At 41.2% G+C, this 18,983-nt stretch overlaps 2 protein-coding genes across 3 annotated transcripts; both read right to left on the bottom strand.

Annotated features, from left to right (window-relative positions):
• Nucleotides 1–146: 146 nt before the first annotated feature.
• On the bottom strand, nt 147–2,599 carry knop1 (lysine-rich nucleolar protein 1). Of its 2 annotated transcripts, XM_072462840.1 has the most exons (7): nt 2,509–2,599; nt 2,220–2,291; nt 2,027–2,095; nt 904–1,944; nt 757–828; nt 623–691; nt 148–486 (listed from the first exon to the last, which is right to left on the bottom strand). In XM_072462840.1, the coding sequence occupies exons 4-7, from the start codon at nt 1,885–1,887 to the stop codon at nt 181–183; spliced, it is 1,431 nt and encodes a 476-aa protein (XP_072318941.1). In that variant the 5' UTR covers nt 1,888–1,944; nt 2,027–2,095; nt 2,220–2,291; nt 2,509–2,599; the 3' UTR covers nt 148–180. The 2 variants fall into 2 exon arrangements, with proteins under 2 accessions (XP_072318942.1, XP_072318941.1); XM_072462841.1 differs by lacking the exon at nt 2,509–2,599 and having other exon boundaries at nt 147–486; nt 2,220–2,285.
• A 5,675-nt stretch (nt 2,600–8,274) lies between these two features.
• Nucleotides 8,275–12,720, bottom strand: gprc5bb (G protein-coupled receptor, class C, group 5, member Bb). Its single transcript, XM_072462786.1, has 4 exons — nt 12,175–12,720; nt 10,649–11,732; nt 9,793–9,905; nt 8,275–9,717 (listed from the first exon to the last, which is right to left on the bottom strand). Exons 2-4 carry the CDS (start codon nt 11,730–11,732, stop codon nt 9,673–9,675), a joined length of 1,242 nt encoding a protein of 413 aa, XP_072318887.1. The 5' UTR covers nt 12,175–12,720; the 3' UTR covers nt 8,275–9,672.
• Nucleotides 12,721–18,983: the final 6,263 nt, after the last annotated feature.

The raw sequence follows: 18,983 nt of genomic DNA, 5'->3' as shown, positions 1-18,983 counted from the left end.
CTAATACAGAGATATTACTTTAAACACACCTTTGTAAAGGAAGTAAACTTCCAACAGGCCACAAAGGGGCAAAACATCTAATTGGTGTACATTTATATTTATTCAAGGACGCACATGCTACAAACATCACTTGCAACATGTATGATCAAGGTTATTTTTAAGATTAATATAATTTTGATTTTAATCATCAAAGCGGATGGAGTGAGTTGCATTTGCATCAATAGAAAACTTCTTTGTGGGCTGAGCTATAAAACCAAGTCCAGTTCCTTTATTACTGAAGTCCATGCGTCTCGAGTGAGCACGCTCAAACTCTCCCAGAAGTCCTTGTTGAAGCTGCTGCTGTGCGTTCATTCCCAGAGCCATGTTTCCACCTTCAACACTTGCAGAAGCTGGCTGAAAGCCTTTTTTGAAGCCCCCCATTAAACGGAGAAACTTTTGCTGCTTTTCTGAGCTTCCAAACTCCGCCGTGCTCCACTGTCCCAAACCCTAAGAAATCGCAGAGCACATTGAAGACATTACTCTCAAGCTACATTTTAGCTTTTTAAAGTACTGACCAAGACAACAAGTAGTGTTATTGCGTCAATGTTATTTAATTTATTTTTTATTTGAAAGAGAAACGTGCCAGGGGTTTTGCTGGTTTCTTTGGCTGAGATGCTTGGTCAATTTCCATCTGCAAGGCCTTTCTTCTCTCCTTTAACAAAACAAAGTTAACAAGAATCATTTAAAGTGTAAATACTTTAAATTTGTTATATATACCTTGTTCACGTTTACTTCATCAGTATTGCCAGCCTTTTCTGAAAGGAAAACCACCTCCATGTGCGAGGACTCCTAGGAAATGGAGCATATCATTCATTTCACACAACCCATTTCAAACCCCCCATTTTAACTGTATTCTGTAAGTACCTTGTGGTCAACTTGCTCTTTTTTGATCTTCTTTTTCATACCAGCATCAATGTCAACTTTGCTTTCTACCTTTTTGGAGTGTTTTTTACTTTTTCTTGCAGCTTCAACTTCACATTCAGCCAATAAAGGTGTGTCGTCTCCTTTTGAATTCTTAGTTTTCTTCTTTGGTGTGGTTACACTGAAACTCTCTTGTTTTGTCTTTTTATCTTTATCAACAGCTGAATCCATTTCATTTTCTGGCTTTGATTTTTTGTGTTTTTTCTTCTTTCCTTGTTTTGACTCCATCTCCAATTCCTCATTTCCAACACTTGAACACACTTTGTAGTCATTTATTTCATGTTTAATTTCTTTATTTTCTTCCAAATTTGTTTTGGCTTTTCTTTTTTTCTTTTTCCCTTTTCCAAATTCCATTTCAGAGAGCTCAATGTTTATGCCATTTTCTGCCACTTTTGATTTCTTCTTTTTTGACTTATTTTCCTTTACAGTTTCAATAAGAGAAATGTCCTCTTCTGCAAACTGGTTTGTTTTCTTCTTTTTATCCTTCTTTCCAGTTTCCTTTTTGTCTGTAACAATTTCTTTAACTTTATTCACATTTTTTGATGGCTTTTCCACATTTGGCTCTGCTTTGCCATCTTCGATCTTAGATTTGGATTGCATAGTCTTGTTTTTGATTTTCTTCTGTTTCTTTTTGTCTTTCGGAGACTCAGCTTTAACCAAGTCCTCTGCAGAATCAGTGTGAACATTTTCGACTATCCGCTTCTTTTTACAGACTTCAATATCTGCATCGTCTGTTACATTTTCAGGACATGTAGTCATTTTTCTTTTCTTCTTTTTGATGTCATTGTTGTCAGACATTTTGACCAGCAGTTTCTCAGTCTTGATTATAGACTCGGTATTGCTCTCAGGGATGTCGTCTTTCTTTTGTTTTTTAGCCTTCTTAACCTTTTTTTTTGTAAGAGCCTCATCGTCAATAGTCAATTTCATCTTTTCGTCTAATTCTTTCCCTTCTCCCTTCTCTACAGGAACAAACCTCAGACTTTCCTGGTGAAAAACAACATACAAATGGAGTATGTCTTAATCTTTTGAGCAAACAAATTGATTTCAAAACAAAACTATGACTTACACAAGTTGAATGGGTCAGAGCTGGCAAAGATCCATCATCTATGTCTCGCTGTAGAATCTGTAACCTTCCCTGGATTAATACATACAAACAAAAATATACTCTTGTGTCTTAACAATAGGACGAATGTGCCCGTATCATAATTATGGTTTAATTAAAGATGTGGGAAACGCAGATTTTTAGATTCTTACTGTACCCAATCAACGAGGGGACGAACTTTGATACGAGACTTTTCGCGAACAAAGATCAAGTCTTCAACTGAATCCGTCTGAAACAAAAAGCCCATTTGCTACTGTTATTATTGCATTCAATCCTTTTGTTGAGGTGGTGGACTGGCATCTGGGGATCTATATGTTAGTTAACCATGGTCCTCCGTCTAAACGCTAAAAAGGAACATCTCGATAAAGGAATTAATATACACACATATATAATGTGCCAGCGGACTATGCGAAAGAGAAACACCCCGGTGAAAGAAGTATGCTTACTTTGAAGCTGTCGGTGATAATTCACGTGTTTGAGCATTCGGAGCATTTGAACCATTTGAACCCGCTTGTCGACCCTTGATCCGGAAGTAAATCGGCCTTTTCCGGGTACTGATGGAGTCTTTCTTCTTCTTGTGTTTTTTTGGCGTGTTGGCAACCAACGTGTAGGTGCGCCACTTTCTGTGCTGGAGAGTCAGAGTATCTCCGTTTCTACGTTCTCATCTTCTTCAAATCCACTTTAACAGTTCTGTTTTATAGGAATAATGGATGATTTTTCGCCGATTTGAGAACGCAAGCCGAAGTGCGCATGCGCACTCCCCCCGTTAGCATAATTAATTGTTGTTCGTTAGTTGGCCCCGAGTATAAGGGCCAATCAAAAATAAATACAAAATGCGTTGCACTACGAGAATAATGTCATTAATTAATGAGAAAAAAGACGTTAATTATTGAGAAAAAAGTCGAAGTCAGAAAAAAGTCGCAAATTAACGACAATAAACTCATTAAATAGAGAAAAAAGTCAATAAATAACGAGAAAAAAGTCATTAATTAATGAGAAAAAAAGTCATTAATTAATGAGAAAAAAGTCGTAGTTTAGGCGCCGATTCAAAGTGACGTGAGCAGTTCACTTTCAGCACCACGGTCAGGACGCAAAAGAACGGGCTTGGATGAGTTGACAGTTTAGAACTACATAAAAGCCTGAAATAGATGCTAAAGTTTTTCCTGGTCTTTAAAATGATGTCTTACGTGTGTGTTGATTACAAGACAAGGCACTGCCGTTTAGCAGCACTTTTCCTGTTACGCATCATTCACTGACAGTTGGATAAACCCTTTACTTTCTCCATGGTGCAGCTGTAGTGCATCATGGGCTCAAACACCAGCCGTGCTCCGTGCCACAGCCGCCCGGAGACAGGAGGAGCAGCCTCTGTGTTATATTCACACGTTCTCTGCTCCTCTAAGTTGTTTTTCTACGTGGGCACTTTGAGCACAGTCACTATTCTCACGTGCTTATTGTGTGCACTTAAGTTTTATGCCCAGATTCTAACCTTTTGTCATCCCTTGGACAAACTCAGTGAAACACACAGAACTCAAAACATCCGTCTGCGCTTCCACTCAGCTCCTCCTGACGCCCGGATCGTGTTTGGCACAGCCAAAAAGCGATATGTTTTACGCACACGCATCATCCATACATCATCCATACATCATCCAGATACATCATCCATACATCATGGCATGAGCTCCAACACACGCGAGCACCAACACCGGAGTACATCATTTTACAGGTCCAGGACCTGACATGGGGGCACTGCACCGGGGAAATGATTGTTTGTAATGTCTAAAAGACCCGATTCATAAAGATCGACATCTATTGTGGGCTTTTGTGTTCTCTTTTAACCAAGCGCCATTTGCGTTCTGGTGGTATTGTTTGTGTAATGAAGACTCCAGACAGATGCATCGGACTCACAATTCATACAAAACAGAGCGCTGTTACTGGACTGTACCATTATGCAACACTGGGGGGGTGGAGCCCGTAACATGGTGCTGAAAGTGAACCGCGTATCTGCCTTTATTCTCTTTAAATTATGAGATTTTTCTCGTTATTTAACGAGATTTTTCTCGTTAATTAACTAGAAAAAAGTCATTAATTAATTACATTATTCTCGTTAATTAACGAGATTTTTCTCGTTAATTAACTAGAAAAAAGTCATTAATTAATGACTTTATTCTCGTAGTGCCCCGCATTTTTTTTTGTGGGTTGGCCCTTATACTCCATCGTCATAGGCAAACGCTATGCTGGGGACGAGCCGACGTGGCTGCAACTGTGCAGTAGGTGCATCCTATGATTGACATGTGAATGAACTACTCGGCTGTCCACGCCACGAGGAAAGAGACTCAGATTTGGCGCCAAAAAAATCCTCCATTATTCCTTTAAGAATAACGTCTTTATATCTGTAGACACTCCTCATATATAAGTACAGAAGATTTTATTAATCATATATTATTTAATAAACACTTCCTCTCTGCTCCTTGCAAAATCACTCTTTACATTGTATCTAGTGCAGCACAAGATGACATGTTCCACCGTTTCTGTCTCTGTTCCACACTCGCATATAAAGTTTTATTCAACCCAGTGTGTCCCAAACTTAAAGGCGGTATGGACGATTTTTCGGTGATTTGAGAACGCAGGCGGAAGTGCGCATGCGCACTCCCCCGTGCGGACCGATACAACACACACGTGCGTTTGTTTATTAGCGCAACGGAGCGCATCGCATCGCTCGTCTCCCGTAGATTTCTGTCCACTTCTGCGTCAGCTCGAACTGTCTTTCTCCGTCTTCATTTTGCCCCGTACACTGAGGGAACTATATTATGATAGATCCATGCGCTTAGGTACGCAGAAACGTGGGAACGAGCCTGACGCGGCTGCAGGTGAGCGGTAGGTGCGTTTTATGATTGATACGTGGCAGGACAAATGATTTATCCACGCCACAAGGAAATATGATAAAAAATTTGCTGAAAAAAATCGTCCATACCACCTTTAAAGGTCCCATATCGTGCAAAATCGACTTTTCAGAGCTTTTAACCTTCTTACAGTGCTATTTGTTCCTCATATGTGTGCCCAAAGTGTTTTTTTGATTGATTCCCGCAGTTTTTAGCTACAGAACAGACTATATCCTTTCGTCGAATCTGCACATTGACGGGGGTAGCCAAAACCACGCACCCGCCGCGCTCCGCCCGCACCCGCCGCCTAATGTTGGCCTAATGCTTGTTGCTGATCGAGTTTTTTAGCATTTCAAAACAATTACTGCCACAACGATGTATTGAAGCTTCAAAGCAACAAAAAGACGAAATGTAGGTTCAAAATTATTATCAAATATACCCTTAGAATAGACTACGAAACGGGAAAAAAAGCATGATATGGCACTTTTAATCTTGTAACAGCCACTTGCTCTCTTCTACTCATCCCCAGGGTTTTCACCTTCCCTTCTTTCTTTTGTACCTGATACAGGTGTCTCTCCTTCTGCCCTTCATCACAGCACCGCTGCTGGGGTCTACCTCAAAAACTCTCTTCCTTTAGAGCCTGCTTAGCAAGACAATCAGCCATCTCATTTCCAACAACCTGCTCATGAGCAGGGGCCCACATTCAAGGCAAGGCAAGGCAAGTTTATTTGTAGAGCACATTTCATACACAAGGCAATTCAAAGTGCTTCACAGCAGGAAAAATGCATTCAAATCACAAAGAAATTACAGAAATACAATAAAATTAACTAAATTAAAAATTATCAATCCAACTGATTTTCTAAACTAATAAAATCACAAACAAAAGAGAAGAGTGCAAAGAAAAAATCCTTTTAGTCATATGCGCAGCTAAACAAAACAGTTTTTAGCTTAGATTTGAACATTGTCAGAGTAGAAGCCTGTCTCACATCTTCAGGAAGACTGTTCCAGATTTTAGCTGCATAAAACTGAAACGCAGATTCCCCATGTTTTGTCCTGACTCTGGGCACCAGCAAGAGGCCGGTCCCTGAGGTCCTCAGAGTCCGAGATGGTTCATATGGCACTAACATATCCAAGATGTACTTTGGTGCTAGGCCATGGAGAGACTTGTACACAAGCAGAGCTGCTTTAAAGTCTATTCTCTGAGCCACAGGGAGCCAGTGCAGAGACCTGAGAACAGGACTAATGTGATCATACTTCCTGGTTCTAGTCAGGACCCGAGCAGCAGCGTTCTGGATGTACTGCAGCTGTTTTACAGCTCGTTTGGAGAGACCAGTGAGCAGGCCGTTACAGTAGTCTAATCTACTGGAGACAAACGCGTGACATTTGACATGAATTTGCTGAGAAGCAAGTCTTAACAAATTTCATATACTTCATAGAGTAGGTCTGGTCGGCTCTGCGATGAAATGAGTCAGAACGAATAAAGGCCCATTTCAATTATATTCTGTTCTACCCACTGCAACACCTTCATAATTGCAATCATCTCTTCTGTAGAAAAAGATTCAGCTGTAGTCATATGGAAGGCATCTTACAAAGGGTTAGGTTAACTACAACTGAATCTTTTTCTACAATGAAATACTCCCGGACGAATGAGGGATTACACAGACAATCACCTCTACTGTATAAACTCCAAGGTGATCAGATGTTCTCTGCTTTTTTTGGAAATTTTACTATGGTATAACAAACGCAAAACCTATTTTCCCCGATTCCGGTTCTTTGGACCCATCTGTATTAATGACAATGCAACTTGAGTAAATATTCCGAATTCTCTCATACACAGACACCATTAAATTCCTCCCATCTCTACTTTTCATCTTGTGAACATACAAATCAACATCAACTGTAGCCAAAAGGTGTAACTGGGCCGGACACGGCAGGAATATATTTTCTCCCCTGGATTCCCATCTCAATTACAATTTTACTTGCTGTCCAAGCAAAGCATGATGTCTTTGCTTTTCCACTTTCCAACATGGCAAGAGAGTTTAAACTGCACAATGCCGCTCTTCCCCATGTCCCTGTAAGTTTATCCAGTACTGCATCATGGCTTTGTGTATGTCTCAGATCTAAAGGCAACTCTCCCATCTCAACCTGAACAGCTATAACAGGGGACATCTTTAAAGCTCCACAGCATAATATCAGGGCTTGATTTTGCAAGCCCTGATATTATTACACTTCTCTATACATCAGGCACCCATAATCCATCACTTATCTCATCAAAGCAATGTATATATTTTGAAAAGCAGCTCTATCTGCCCCCCATTCACATCCAGACAAACGCCTCATCCTTATGTGCTCATTCTATAAAAGCTTTGAATAAAAAAAAGTCCCAAAAATCTAAAACCTTTTTTTCCTGCAAAAAAAGCATTGACTTTGTTTTCTCCATGGTGAACTTAAATCCCCAGATGTGCGACCAGTTTTCAACCGTTCTTATCGTTCTTTGGATTTGACTTTGCACATTATTATTCTTATTATTCTTTCCTCTTTTCCACAAGGCTTCATCATCAGCAACTAATGACTGCATAATATCTGGCTCAACATTACTAAAAAACATAATTTTAAATGAAAAGTACTCTTTCACTGAGTTTAATCTTAGGAAGAGTTTTACACGAGAAACTCAAACTTTACTCAGCTCTGTTCTGTTTTCTAACGCGTATCAACTGTTTGAATGTATAATTTTTACAAAGTAAATTCAATTGAACAAATCTCAAAAATATGGCTAGTCTTTAGTATGGTTATCATAACAACGACAATGTATCTTGGCATGCGCAATTGAAAAAGAATGTGCCAAATTGTGTAAGGGTCCAAATCAGGCAATGACAAAGCCAATCGTGGCTAGCAGTTATAGCATTTATAGCAGTTATAGCAGGTAATATGGAGCCGAATTCATTTCTATTTGGAATGAGGGCTAGCGGGGGTTAGCGGGCTAGTGCTATCCATTGCATTTGAAGTGAGTCAAGCCTTGTTTAAGACTATTGCATAATATAAACAATCTCCCCATATCATCTGGGGACCCCCTAAAATTATTATGTGATCCCATGGGGGTCCCCAACCCTAGGTTGAGAGCCACTGATCTAAGGAAGAAGAAGTTATGTACTTGTTTTTGAAAGAAACAAAAATATTCCAGAGTTGTCTTCCGTATTTGAGAAGTGCTACAAATAAGCAGCTGTGATTGTCACGTCCCAAATTAGGCCGTTGTTCCCGACCCTCTTGCATTCGAACAGAAAGTAGGGGGAACTGATCGCCAGCCAGGCCAGTCAAACATAAGTCACACCTAGGTCAATTACATGATTCATTTATTTCTTAAACATTTGCAATGAAAGGGATATATTATTACAAGAGCAACAATGCAAGGATAAACAGCACAGTAGGGGTACGCATTTGCCTAATGAACATCAAAAAAATCATCTATTTGATGACTTGGACCTTTAAAGTTTACACAACACAGATACAGCTGTAAACTTGACTGGTTTGTGCTCTTAAAATATTGCCTGCAACTATTTGTTACATTAGACTTTGACATTTCAGAGTTTGATTGGTACCACCATCAGAAGGCAACTGCCTACAATGTATAAATTACACTGTGCATAACACGTACATCTCATGTAAAGCTGCCATATAACAGTAACCATTAAAATACTGTATTTGCGTATTATACTTTGATTAAAAAACATTCTCACTGATACAAAGATGTCTTAATTATGTCGTCATAGCACAAACATGTAAACATAATCTTTTGAGCACTGAAAGTAATTGCAAAGAATATTAAACACAACAGGATCTTATTTCATTGAATTTATGCAGTTCAATAATTCACTATTACAAACATTTGATTTAAAATACTTTTTTACATATTTCAAATGTTTTTCAAACCCAAAGAAGTTGGAAAAAATAGCTGAATGGTAAAAACCTAAGCTAAATGAATCTGAGCATTGCGTATAAGTTGCTATAGTAAAGTGTTGGCACAAGCCATGTCAATGACCAGGACTTGTAAACATTTAGAATAAGAACATGTATTTCTGTACAAAATACAATACTGAATACAAATTGACTACATCACCCATTTCATGCAATTTGGGTGATTAAAATGCACTCAGGAGGCTAGTAGTGCAACATTCTATATTACACTGTCATATTTGCAGTGCACTAATAGATGGCTTCTTGCTTCACCCCCAAATCTAAATCAGTAACAGAGATATTACATCTATAGTAGCATTGGTAGAGAGCTGGATAGTAATGTTTGGAGACAAAGGCTTTAGGCTTTAAATGCAATTGCAGACTAATTGATGATGGCATCCAAGTTTGAAAACTGTAGGAAGCTACTTTTACACAAAAGTGTACAGCAACCACATTGAACTTGGAGCTACCAGGCAAAATGGCTTCTTATTAATACATTCAATTGACTTTTCTCCCATCATCATCATCATCAGCAGCAGCAGCAGCAGCAGCAGCAGCAGCAGCAGCAGCATAATCTAAAGACCAACTTCCACACTAATAATGATTCTGATACATACCTTATATATTTTGACCCATTTTCCAGATGTCTCAGATTTTGCAATAAAATAAGTTTGCATGTACACAATGCTCAAAACATATCAAATCCATTGCAAAACTTTCATTGTTGTAAGGTTCTCAGTGCAGTTTCTTATTCTTGGCAAACAAAAATGTCTGATCCATTTACCATAACCTTCGCCCTGTGTAGTTAACTGGAGCCGTGGGCATCTGAAAGTAAAAATACAGTTGAGCTGCTAGCCTGATGACATTTGGAAAAAGCTCATAGGCATAGGCCTCACTTACTGTGCCACCATTCATCACTAGAGCCATCTCAGTGGGCTGGTAGACATGGCCTCTGAAGGCAATGCCAGGTCGGACACTTCCATGGCTGCTGTGGTACGTCCCACTGCGAAGAGCTTTATGGGGAAAAGGGAGTAAGAAAAAGCATGATTTATGTATCATATTTACAATTGTAGGGGAAATACTACCGTGACCTATTGTCGAATCAAGTACTGGAACTTTCTCATAATAAATGCAACTGGAGGGATGACATTTCCTAAATAGGTGCAATGAAAGACTGTAAAACACTGAGGATGACAAGTGAAGTCATGCGTTTCAACACCTTTTGTATAATATGCAGCTCAGTTTGAGAAAAGTATGTATAAATATAGAGAATTTACAATAGGATTATGAAAGCTACATTTAATTGACACCCTCTTAATACTTCTCCACAATACTGTAAATTGCGACATGCTTCTCGCTCACTGCAGTGGCCTGTCCCTCCACTTGTTAAGGGCCTTGATTACATAATGCACCTTTTGTTACCTGTTTTCTGTCACAGCATGTACCACAGTACATTTGCTGCATTTTAAAATGCAGCTTTAATAATTTCTCACCACAGCCTGTTCCTTTGTGTTTAACCTCGATGCTTGGCTTGTTCCCCCTTCTGTACCAAGAGCCATCCAAGTGAAATGACTCATACTGTACATACTGCAGAAGATTCAGATGCTAAAAATGGCTGGAGGAGTCTATATGGAAACTAAATGTGAGCTATAAATCAGCCAGAGGCTTCAATACCCTGGTAAGTTTAGAAATTGAACACAATTCACAATAACAAACAAACAAACAAAATTAAACATACACAAACATAGAAACCTACATTCACTCTGTTCCTCCATTGCAAAGGGTCGGTGAGAGTGCGAAGTTTCTTCAAAGTGGGAAGAAGGGTTGCTCTTACTGGTCTCATAGTAGTCCTGTGTGGTGGACTCGAGGGGTGTCCTGAGGTTCAGGTGCACTTCTGGGATAGCATGGAACAAGAGTAAAATCCAGCCCTGGATCACAAGAGCCACTGCTAGAGCAGGTTCGTCCAACACCCTCATGTCTTTACTCTCTCCTTTTCCAGATTTTTCTGCTTTAGCCTTGGTCTTGAGCGCCTGGCTGCCGTACAGATAGAAGCCTAGCCAGGCCACCCAGAGCAGCGCTGACGTGAGGCAGGACAGGAACAGCCAAACAGCATTACACTTCCACCTCCGTTTCTCACTTTCAGACTCTCTGTCATCGTCACTGCCTCCTCCATCTGCTCCCAGCTCCCCTCCACACAGGACCACCCCCAAAGATAGACCCATCGCTATGAGGAGCAATCCCAGTGTGTAGCTGCAAATCAGGGCAAAGTCCAAAGGTGGATATTCACAAGCTGGATGCCCCTCTCTGATCACTGTCAGCAGAACCCACTCAGCAGAAATAATGCCTTGAACCAGAGCCAGAGCCAGACCCAGAGCTGCCAGTGTGCTGCCTGAGGGACTAGACCTTCCAGCCACAAGCCTCCGCAGCCTCACACCCTGCACCACCAGGCTAGAGAAGCACAGGGCAAAGAGAGGTCCCCAGAAGGCCCTGCGCACCACACACAGCCACTGGTTCTTTCCTACCAGAAAGGCCAGAGATATGGTGAACAGACCCAGGAGAGTGATCAGGAGCAGGAGTAGAGGGCCCAGGCCGGAGCGACGAGCTGGGTCCGATATGGAGCGCAGTTTGACCAACATGAACACAGAGACGAACAGAGAGGTGAGCCCCCCACTGCAGGCCACTGCCTCCAGCACCACACCCCATGCGGCCTCCAGGTCACACAGCACTCTGTAGGGAGGTTCCACATCCACACTGCAACCCCGGGGAGGAGGAGGGGAGACCTGGGCCGAAGCTTGGCTCAGCAGAGATACCAGACAGATGATGACAGAGCCAACGGCCATCTTAGAAACAGAAAGAAAGTGAAAACCTATGGAATTGTTGAAGCACAGGCAGCACTGGTACATACTGCTTTGTTAACTGCTGCTCTTAAATAAGAGTCATTACTGTAATGCGCCGATTATTCTGAAAATGTTCAACTCAGACACATCAAAAACACTCACAATGGTGTCACAGATGAGAACTGCATTTAGCACTAGGCACTGGTTTCCATGGAAACGGGAAACAGCGTGGGATGACTACAGCTAATACTGGTCTTTGAGGAGTCGTTTTCAGTCTCCAAAAGCTTAATCAATGCTCAAAATGTATCCTTCACATTTCCCAGGAACACCGTTTGATCAAAACATCAACATCCTCAATCTTAAAAAAAGCATTAAGGGTTTTCACATTGTAAACACATTATGTAAATACAGTGAACAAAGACAAATCAAAATAAAATGTACTCACCTCTTATACCGCAGAACGTTTCAAATCCTGTTTAATTGAATACTTTGCACAGCGCAACAGAGTGCGTTTCCATTTTGTCTGAGGAAAACAATGCCTCTCCTCTCTGAAGTCAGCGTGCCCAGTGATTACAAGTACAAAAGGCTCTACACTTTGTCCAGCCACTGGCGCCCTGCTGCTTCTGTGACTTGTCCGACTGCTCGGAGACAAATCCACAATTATGATGCTTGTCTTGGCACTCCACACACCCACATAGTCAAATATATCTTCTGCCTTCTCCAGCTCCTTCTGTCCTCTTTGTGCTCTGTCTCCCTTTTTCCTGTGTCCGCGGCCCGCTCTCTTTTTCCTTTGCTCTACACCGTATGTGCGGAGGTGTCAGCAGAGATGCGTCTCACCCACTCCCCCACACGCGCAAGCAGATCATCCACCTGTGTCACTGGGAGGGTATAGGAAACGGCATACGCACCTCACTTCACAGCCAGTTTAGCATTACTCACTCGCTTGCACATGTCTGTCATAGCCTTCTGTCATTGCTTCCTCTAATGTTGTATGCATTTCTCTTCTACACAGAGCAACAGCAGATGAGAAGGGACCAAAGGAAGATGGGATTTACACTGTGAACACAGGTAAGTGCTCAACCCACATGGGCAGGTGTCACAAATTACATAATGTGCTCTATAAGTGTCCTTTTGCAGTAATCTTGGTAGCTAGGGCGTGACATCTATGAAACAAAGCACTTTCCGAGCTAATTGAGACAGCTCAGTGAACAGTGAGAGATTGACAGTGACAGAAAGGCGTGTGCTTAAGGGGTCAAACAGGGGGCTTACAAAGGGTTATTACAAAGTGGTGGTGACACGGGCAAGAATCAAGATCACGAGCAGCATTTGTGGGAACTACCTTTTCACTGTTGCGTGTTAAAAACAAGTTAAAAGTCCAAAACGTCGCTCAAAATCTTGGCATAACTCTTTCCTAAGCGTATCTTGATTTATTGTCGTGATAGACATGCAAATACTGTCATTTTATACTCATATGACTGATATGGAGTAATGCGTTTCATTACATTTGCTGAGCTGTTTTGGTCAGCTGTTGTTGGGGATGAGCTCGTCATTGAGAGGACGGCATGTGGGTGACAGAGGAGTGCTGACTAACCCCGGTCATCACTCCTAATCTCTTTAATCCATCGGTCACTTCAACTGGGCTTTTAACACATTTAGTCCCTATATCACTTCGGTCAGATGAACTTTTATGCATAATCTAGTACCTTAACTTTGGAATTTTGCTGGAGTGAATTTGTGGTATGAACATTGTATCGTAACTTGTTTTATTATATATAAATGACTAAACCAAACTGTAGACGGCAAATTTAATGTCTTTGTATTTCTGTGGGTATTATCCCAGTGACAATACTTGGGGATGAGACGAGACACAATTCCCATGAGACGAGACACGAGACAAGAATGGGTCAACGAGAACGATATTTTCATATAGGAAATGGTGGGGTTCAGTTCACAATTTTGAAAGTGCTTTTTGAAACTACAGCTTTTCATGAGGTGGAACACGATGAGCCATTTTTGCCCAAGGCAAATGTAAACACATGGGCTTTTATCGCACCAAATTGTGTACAATATATAGACAACATTTTTTCAGTCCATCACAGAGATCTCTTTACCATATAATACCATATAATAGTTTAAAGACTTAGTATTGGCTATATCCCACTATTGTAATTTTTCATATCACCAAAACAACAGTTGCTAAAGTGTTGCTTTCTTTGTTGTTTTTAAATATGTCTCTTACATCTTAAGGCTCAGCTAACTTGTTTTTAGCTTGTTTTGAATACTGAAAATAGTCCAGTTACATGGCTAAAGATGTATCCGATTACAGATACTGCCAAAATGTTACTTCAGTAAAGGTAAAAAGTATATAAGAAAAATACCACTCACAACATTTTAGTTCAGTATTAGTTAGATCGGTCATTTATACAAAACTAGTTGAATTGGACTGTTCAACATGCACTGAATTAAGTTTTAAACCACATGCAATAACAATTTATGTATTCTTAACACTGTTTAGCTCTGGCTAAACAGTGTTTGTACATACAGAGGCTAGAACTATAATCGACAAAAAAAAAGTACAATTACAAACAACAACAAAAAACCTCAATTACAGCAATGTGAGTATTTGCAATTAGTTTACTTTCCACCCCTGCTTTAACTAGTATTGCAAACATACTTTGACCTTTCAGTTGTAGACAATATCCATTATGCATTAATCATGTGAATGGCATTTAACGACATATCTGACGCCAGCGACATGTCCGGGAGAAGAAGTGAGAAAGACTGTGAACGCTGTCGGAAATATCAACAAGAAATTAATGAGCTGAAAACACGGATATTTGTTTTGGAATCTGAAAAAGTTCTTCACGATACCATCCCTGTGTCAACCGACGGTAAGAAGAGCACACTTTTTACAAGAAAAACTGCTACTTTCAACCTAAACCGCAGTGACTCTGTGTCGTTTCCAAAACTGTCTAAAAACCAGAAAGACCAGGCTGTTTCTTGGAACAAACTTGGAGCAAAGCCTAAACGATACAAAGATAACGTGAAGTCACCTAAAATACAGCTCACCAACAGATTTTTACCACTTTCAGAGATGGAATTAAATGAAAAAAGGAAAGATGACATGGCCAAAATACAGCGAGGAGGATCTGTGCCAGGAGCCAAGGTCACGCAGATTGTTTTGATAGGAGACAGGGCGATAAGTCACGTGACGCATGAAAAGATAAACACACATTCTTTTCCAAGCGCCACTGTTTCTGAGATAACGTCACTCCTTCCAATTATTATGGCTAAGCATGGAGGAGCTAAACAGCTGATTGTGCACGTGGGTGCAGTGGACATGCGGCGGGAACAGACTGAAGTTTTGAAAAAAGACTTCTTGAAGTTATTCGACGTGCTTGATAAAATGGAAATCAAAACTTTCATAAGTGGACCTCTTCCAAACATCGACAGGAGGATAAACAAGTTTAGCCGGCTTCTTCAGCTGAACACATGGCTGTCCAAAGAGTGTCCCCCGAGAGGACTACACTATATTGAGAACTTCTATCTATTCTGGAAACGAGAGGACCTGTTTAAGAGAAATGTCCCCCACCTATGCAGAGGTGGAGTGAGGGTGCTGACAGAGAACCTGCTCCACGCTCTGAGGCATTGGACTGGGCCTGGACAGGGTCCTGAGCAGATAGTTAGAGAAGAGAGGAATGAGAGAAGAATTCATCAAAAGCACCACAACCTCAGCCTCCACCAAAGGATTCATCAGCAGCTGCTCCACCACCACCAGCAAAGGATTCAGCTCCAGCTGCTCCACATTCACCTCCACCGCCTCCAGCAAAGGAACAATCTTCAAAGGCCTTGGACCCATCTGTGACAAGCCCAACAACATCCCTGTCATCGCCCCTGCCTTCACACCAGCCCTGGGTTCCCCCTGCAACATCTACTCCCACTAAAGATTCATCATTCTCCTTCTCATCTCCACTCTCACCCATGGGCCTTCCCAGCCATTTTGAAAGTCTGATCAAATCAGGCATTAAGATGGCTCCACTCACGCCCAATATAGCAAGGGCTATGCCGACTACACCAACAAAAGCCCCACCACCCATCCCCCCTCGCCTCTCACCTGGTCCCAAACTCTCCTTGGCTACAAAAGCCCCACCACCCATCCAACCTCGCCTTTTACCTGGTATCTCCCATAGCTAGGATGCACTGGGTCTCAGCGTTGCCGGGACTTATTGTCACATTAAAAATCAAACCAACCCGGGGCCCTATGTAAAAAGAGCCCCCCCTAGTGCTATTTCTGTAGTCACATCATCACACAGATGGAAAAAAAAAATGAGAGTCAGGCCCAATCTGAGAAATGTGATTCATATTCCCTGTGAAAAGATAAAGCCCAGTCCCACTGAAACTAGTCTGAAACTTGCTGTGCTAAATGTCAGATCCTTATGTAACAAATCTCTCTTAATTAATAATTTTATTTCTTCTTATAATCTTGATTTTATGTTTTTAACTGAAACATGGCTTGACAAAAACACAGGAAATGTAGTTCTGATAGAATCTGCTCCACCCAACTTTAAGTTTGAATCTGAAACACGAGAAAACAAAAAAGGGGGTGGAGTCTGTGCTGTCTTTAGAGATGAAATAATTACCCGCAGGTTGTCTTTTGGGGTGTTTTCATCATTTGAGTATGTATCCTTTAAAATGGAGCTAAAACGGTCTCCATCCATTCTCTTCATTGTTTTATACAAGCCTCCCCACCACTGCCAAAGTTTTATTGATGATTTTACTGAGATGCTTTCAGTCATATGCACAGACTTTGATGGTTTGGTCATTACAGGTGATTTCAACGTGTATGTTGATAATATTTGTGACAGAAACGCTAAAGAGCTTGATGCTGTCCTTGAAACCTTCAGTCTTACTCAGCATGTGAGAGGCCCCACCCACAGCAAAGGACACACTCTAGATCTCATAATTACAAAGGGGGTAAATATTTCAAATGTTAATGTGATCGATGTTGCTCTGTCTGATCATTTCTGTGTCTTCTTTGACCTGTCTGTTTCTCCCAAACCTCCGGTTGGTCCTGCAGTTGTTCAGAGGAGACACATAAGTGATGGCACAGGTGCACTGTTTATGGAAATGATAAACTTTGAAAATGTCTCATGTTATAATGTAAATGATTTGTTGAACTCTGTTACATCTAGTGTTTTGAATGTTCTGGACACAATCGCCCCTATAAAGGCTAAAATGGTTAAAAATAAGCAGAAGGCGCCGTGGAGAAATGATGATTCGGTCAGGGCACAGAAAAGGGAGTGCCGCAGGGCCGAACGGAAATGGCGCAAGTCAAAGCTCCAGGTTCAAAAAGAGATTTACAAAGAAAAGCTGAACATGTACAACCTAATTTTATGTAGAACTAGGGAAAGATATTTTTCTGAAATAATTGGAAGCTGCAGTAACAACTCGCGTGTCCTGTTTGCCACAGTAAACAGATTAACAAACCCTCCAGCTCAGCTGCCGTTAGAACTCATTTCCACATCCAAGTGTAATGAGTTTGCATTATTCTTTAATGACAAAGTTCAGGGCATTAAAAATGCTATAAATCCCACAATGCAAAAAATTACCCTAAAACCACCAAGACACTTAGAGCTAACTCACTTTGCACCAGTAACTGACAAAACTGTCCATGAGATCATCACCAGTCTGAGTTCATCTACATGCTGCCTTGATGTGTTACCCACCAGATTTCTAAAGTCTGTGCTGAACAGTTTGTTAGCACCATTCACTCACATAATTAACATGTCGCTTCAATCTGGAACATTCCCAATGTCTTTGAAAACTGCGGTCATGAAGCCTCTCCTAAAGAAGAGCAGTCTTGATGCCGCAGTACTGAGTCATTACCGGCCCATCTCTAATCTGCCATTTTTGGGCAAAGTCCTTGAAAAGGTTGTTTACCAACAGCTCACAGATTTCCTCTTAATAAACAACTCATTTGATGTTTTTCAGTCAGGTTTTAGACCTCATCACAGCACTGAGACTGCTCTTGTCAAGGTGACAAATGACATCCGCCTGAACACTGACACGGGCAAAGCCTCAGTCTTAATTCTGTTAGATCTAAGTGCTGCTTTTGACACTGTCGATCATGGGATCCTCTTACAGAGACTAGAGGACTGGGTGGGCATCACTGGCACTGCCCTAAACTGGTTAAGGTCCTATTTGGAAGACAGGAAGTACTTTGTTGAAATTGGTAGCTGTGTCTCAGACCACATGACCCTGACCTGTGGAGTGCCCCAAGGGTCAGTCCTGGGTCCCCTTCTGTTCAACCTTTACATGCTGCCGTTAGGTCAGTTGATACGCAGTGAAAATGTGTCCTATCACAATTATGCAGACGACACTCAGATCTATGTTTCACTATCGGCAGGTGACTATGGACCAGTAGATTCACTCTGTCACTGCATCCAACAGATCAGTATGTGGATGCAAAACAACTTTCTCCAGCTGAACTCAGACAAGACTGAAATAATCGTTTTTGGCCCACAGAAACAAAGAGAAAGTGTTAGCGGTCACCTCCAGAGTCTCGCTCTAAAACCTACAAACCAAATTAGAAATCTGGGGGTAATAATGGACTCAGACTTGAACTTTAATAGCCACGTCAAATCAATAACATCAGCAGCTTTTTACCATCTAAAAAACATTGCCAAAATCAAAAATATAGTGTCAAAACCAGATTTAGAGAGACTTATCCATGCGTTTGTCTCCAGTAGATTAGACTACTGTAACGGCCTGCTCACTGGCCTCTCCAAACGAGTTGTAAAACAGCTGCAGTACATCCAGAACGCTGCTGCTCGGGTCCTGACTAGAACCAGGAAGTATGATCACATTAGTCCTGTTCTCAGGTCTCTGCACTGGCTCCCTGTGGCTCAGAGAATAGACTATAAAGCAGCTCTGCTTGTGTACAAGTCTCTCCATGGCCTAGCACCAAAGTACATCTTGGATATGTTAGTGCCATATGAACCATCTCGGACTCTGAGGACCTCAGGGACCGGCCTCTTGCTGGTGCCAGAGTCAGGACTAAACATGGGGAATCTGTGTTTCAGTTTTATGCAGCTAAAATCTGGAACAGTCTTCCTGAAGATGTGAGACAGGCTTCTACTCTGACAATGTTCAAATCTAAGCTAAAAACTGTTCTGTTTAGCTGCGCATATGACTGAAAGGATTTTTTCTTTGCACTCTTCTCTTTTGTTTGTGATTTTATTAGTTTAGAAAATC

This window comes from Eucyclogobius newberryi, unplaced genomic scaffold (genome assembly GCF_026437365.1).
Source record: "Eucyclogobius newberryi isolate DKJ021-1_F unplaced genomic scaffold, fEucNew1.0.hap1 SCAF_4, whole genome shotgun sequence".
Classification (NCBI taxonomy): domain Eukaryota; kingdom Metazoa; phylum Chordata; class Actinopteri; order Gobiiformes; family Gobiidae; genus Eucyclogobius; species Eucyclogobius newberryi.
The sequence above is the reverse complement of the archived record's forward strand: the minus strand, read 5'-3'. Positions and strand labels throughout refer to the sequence as shown.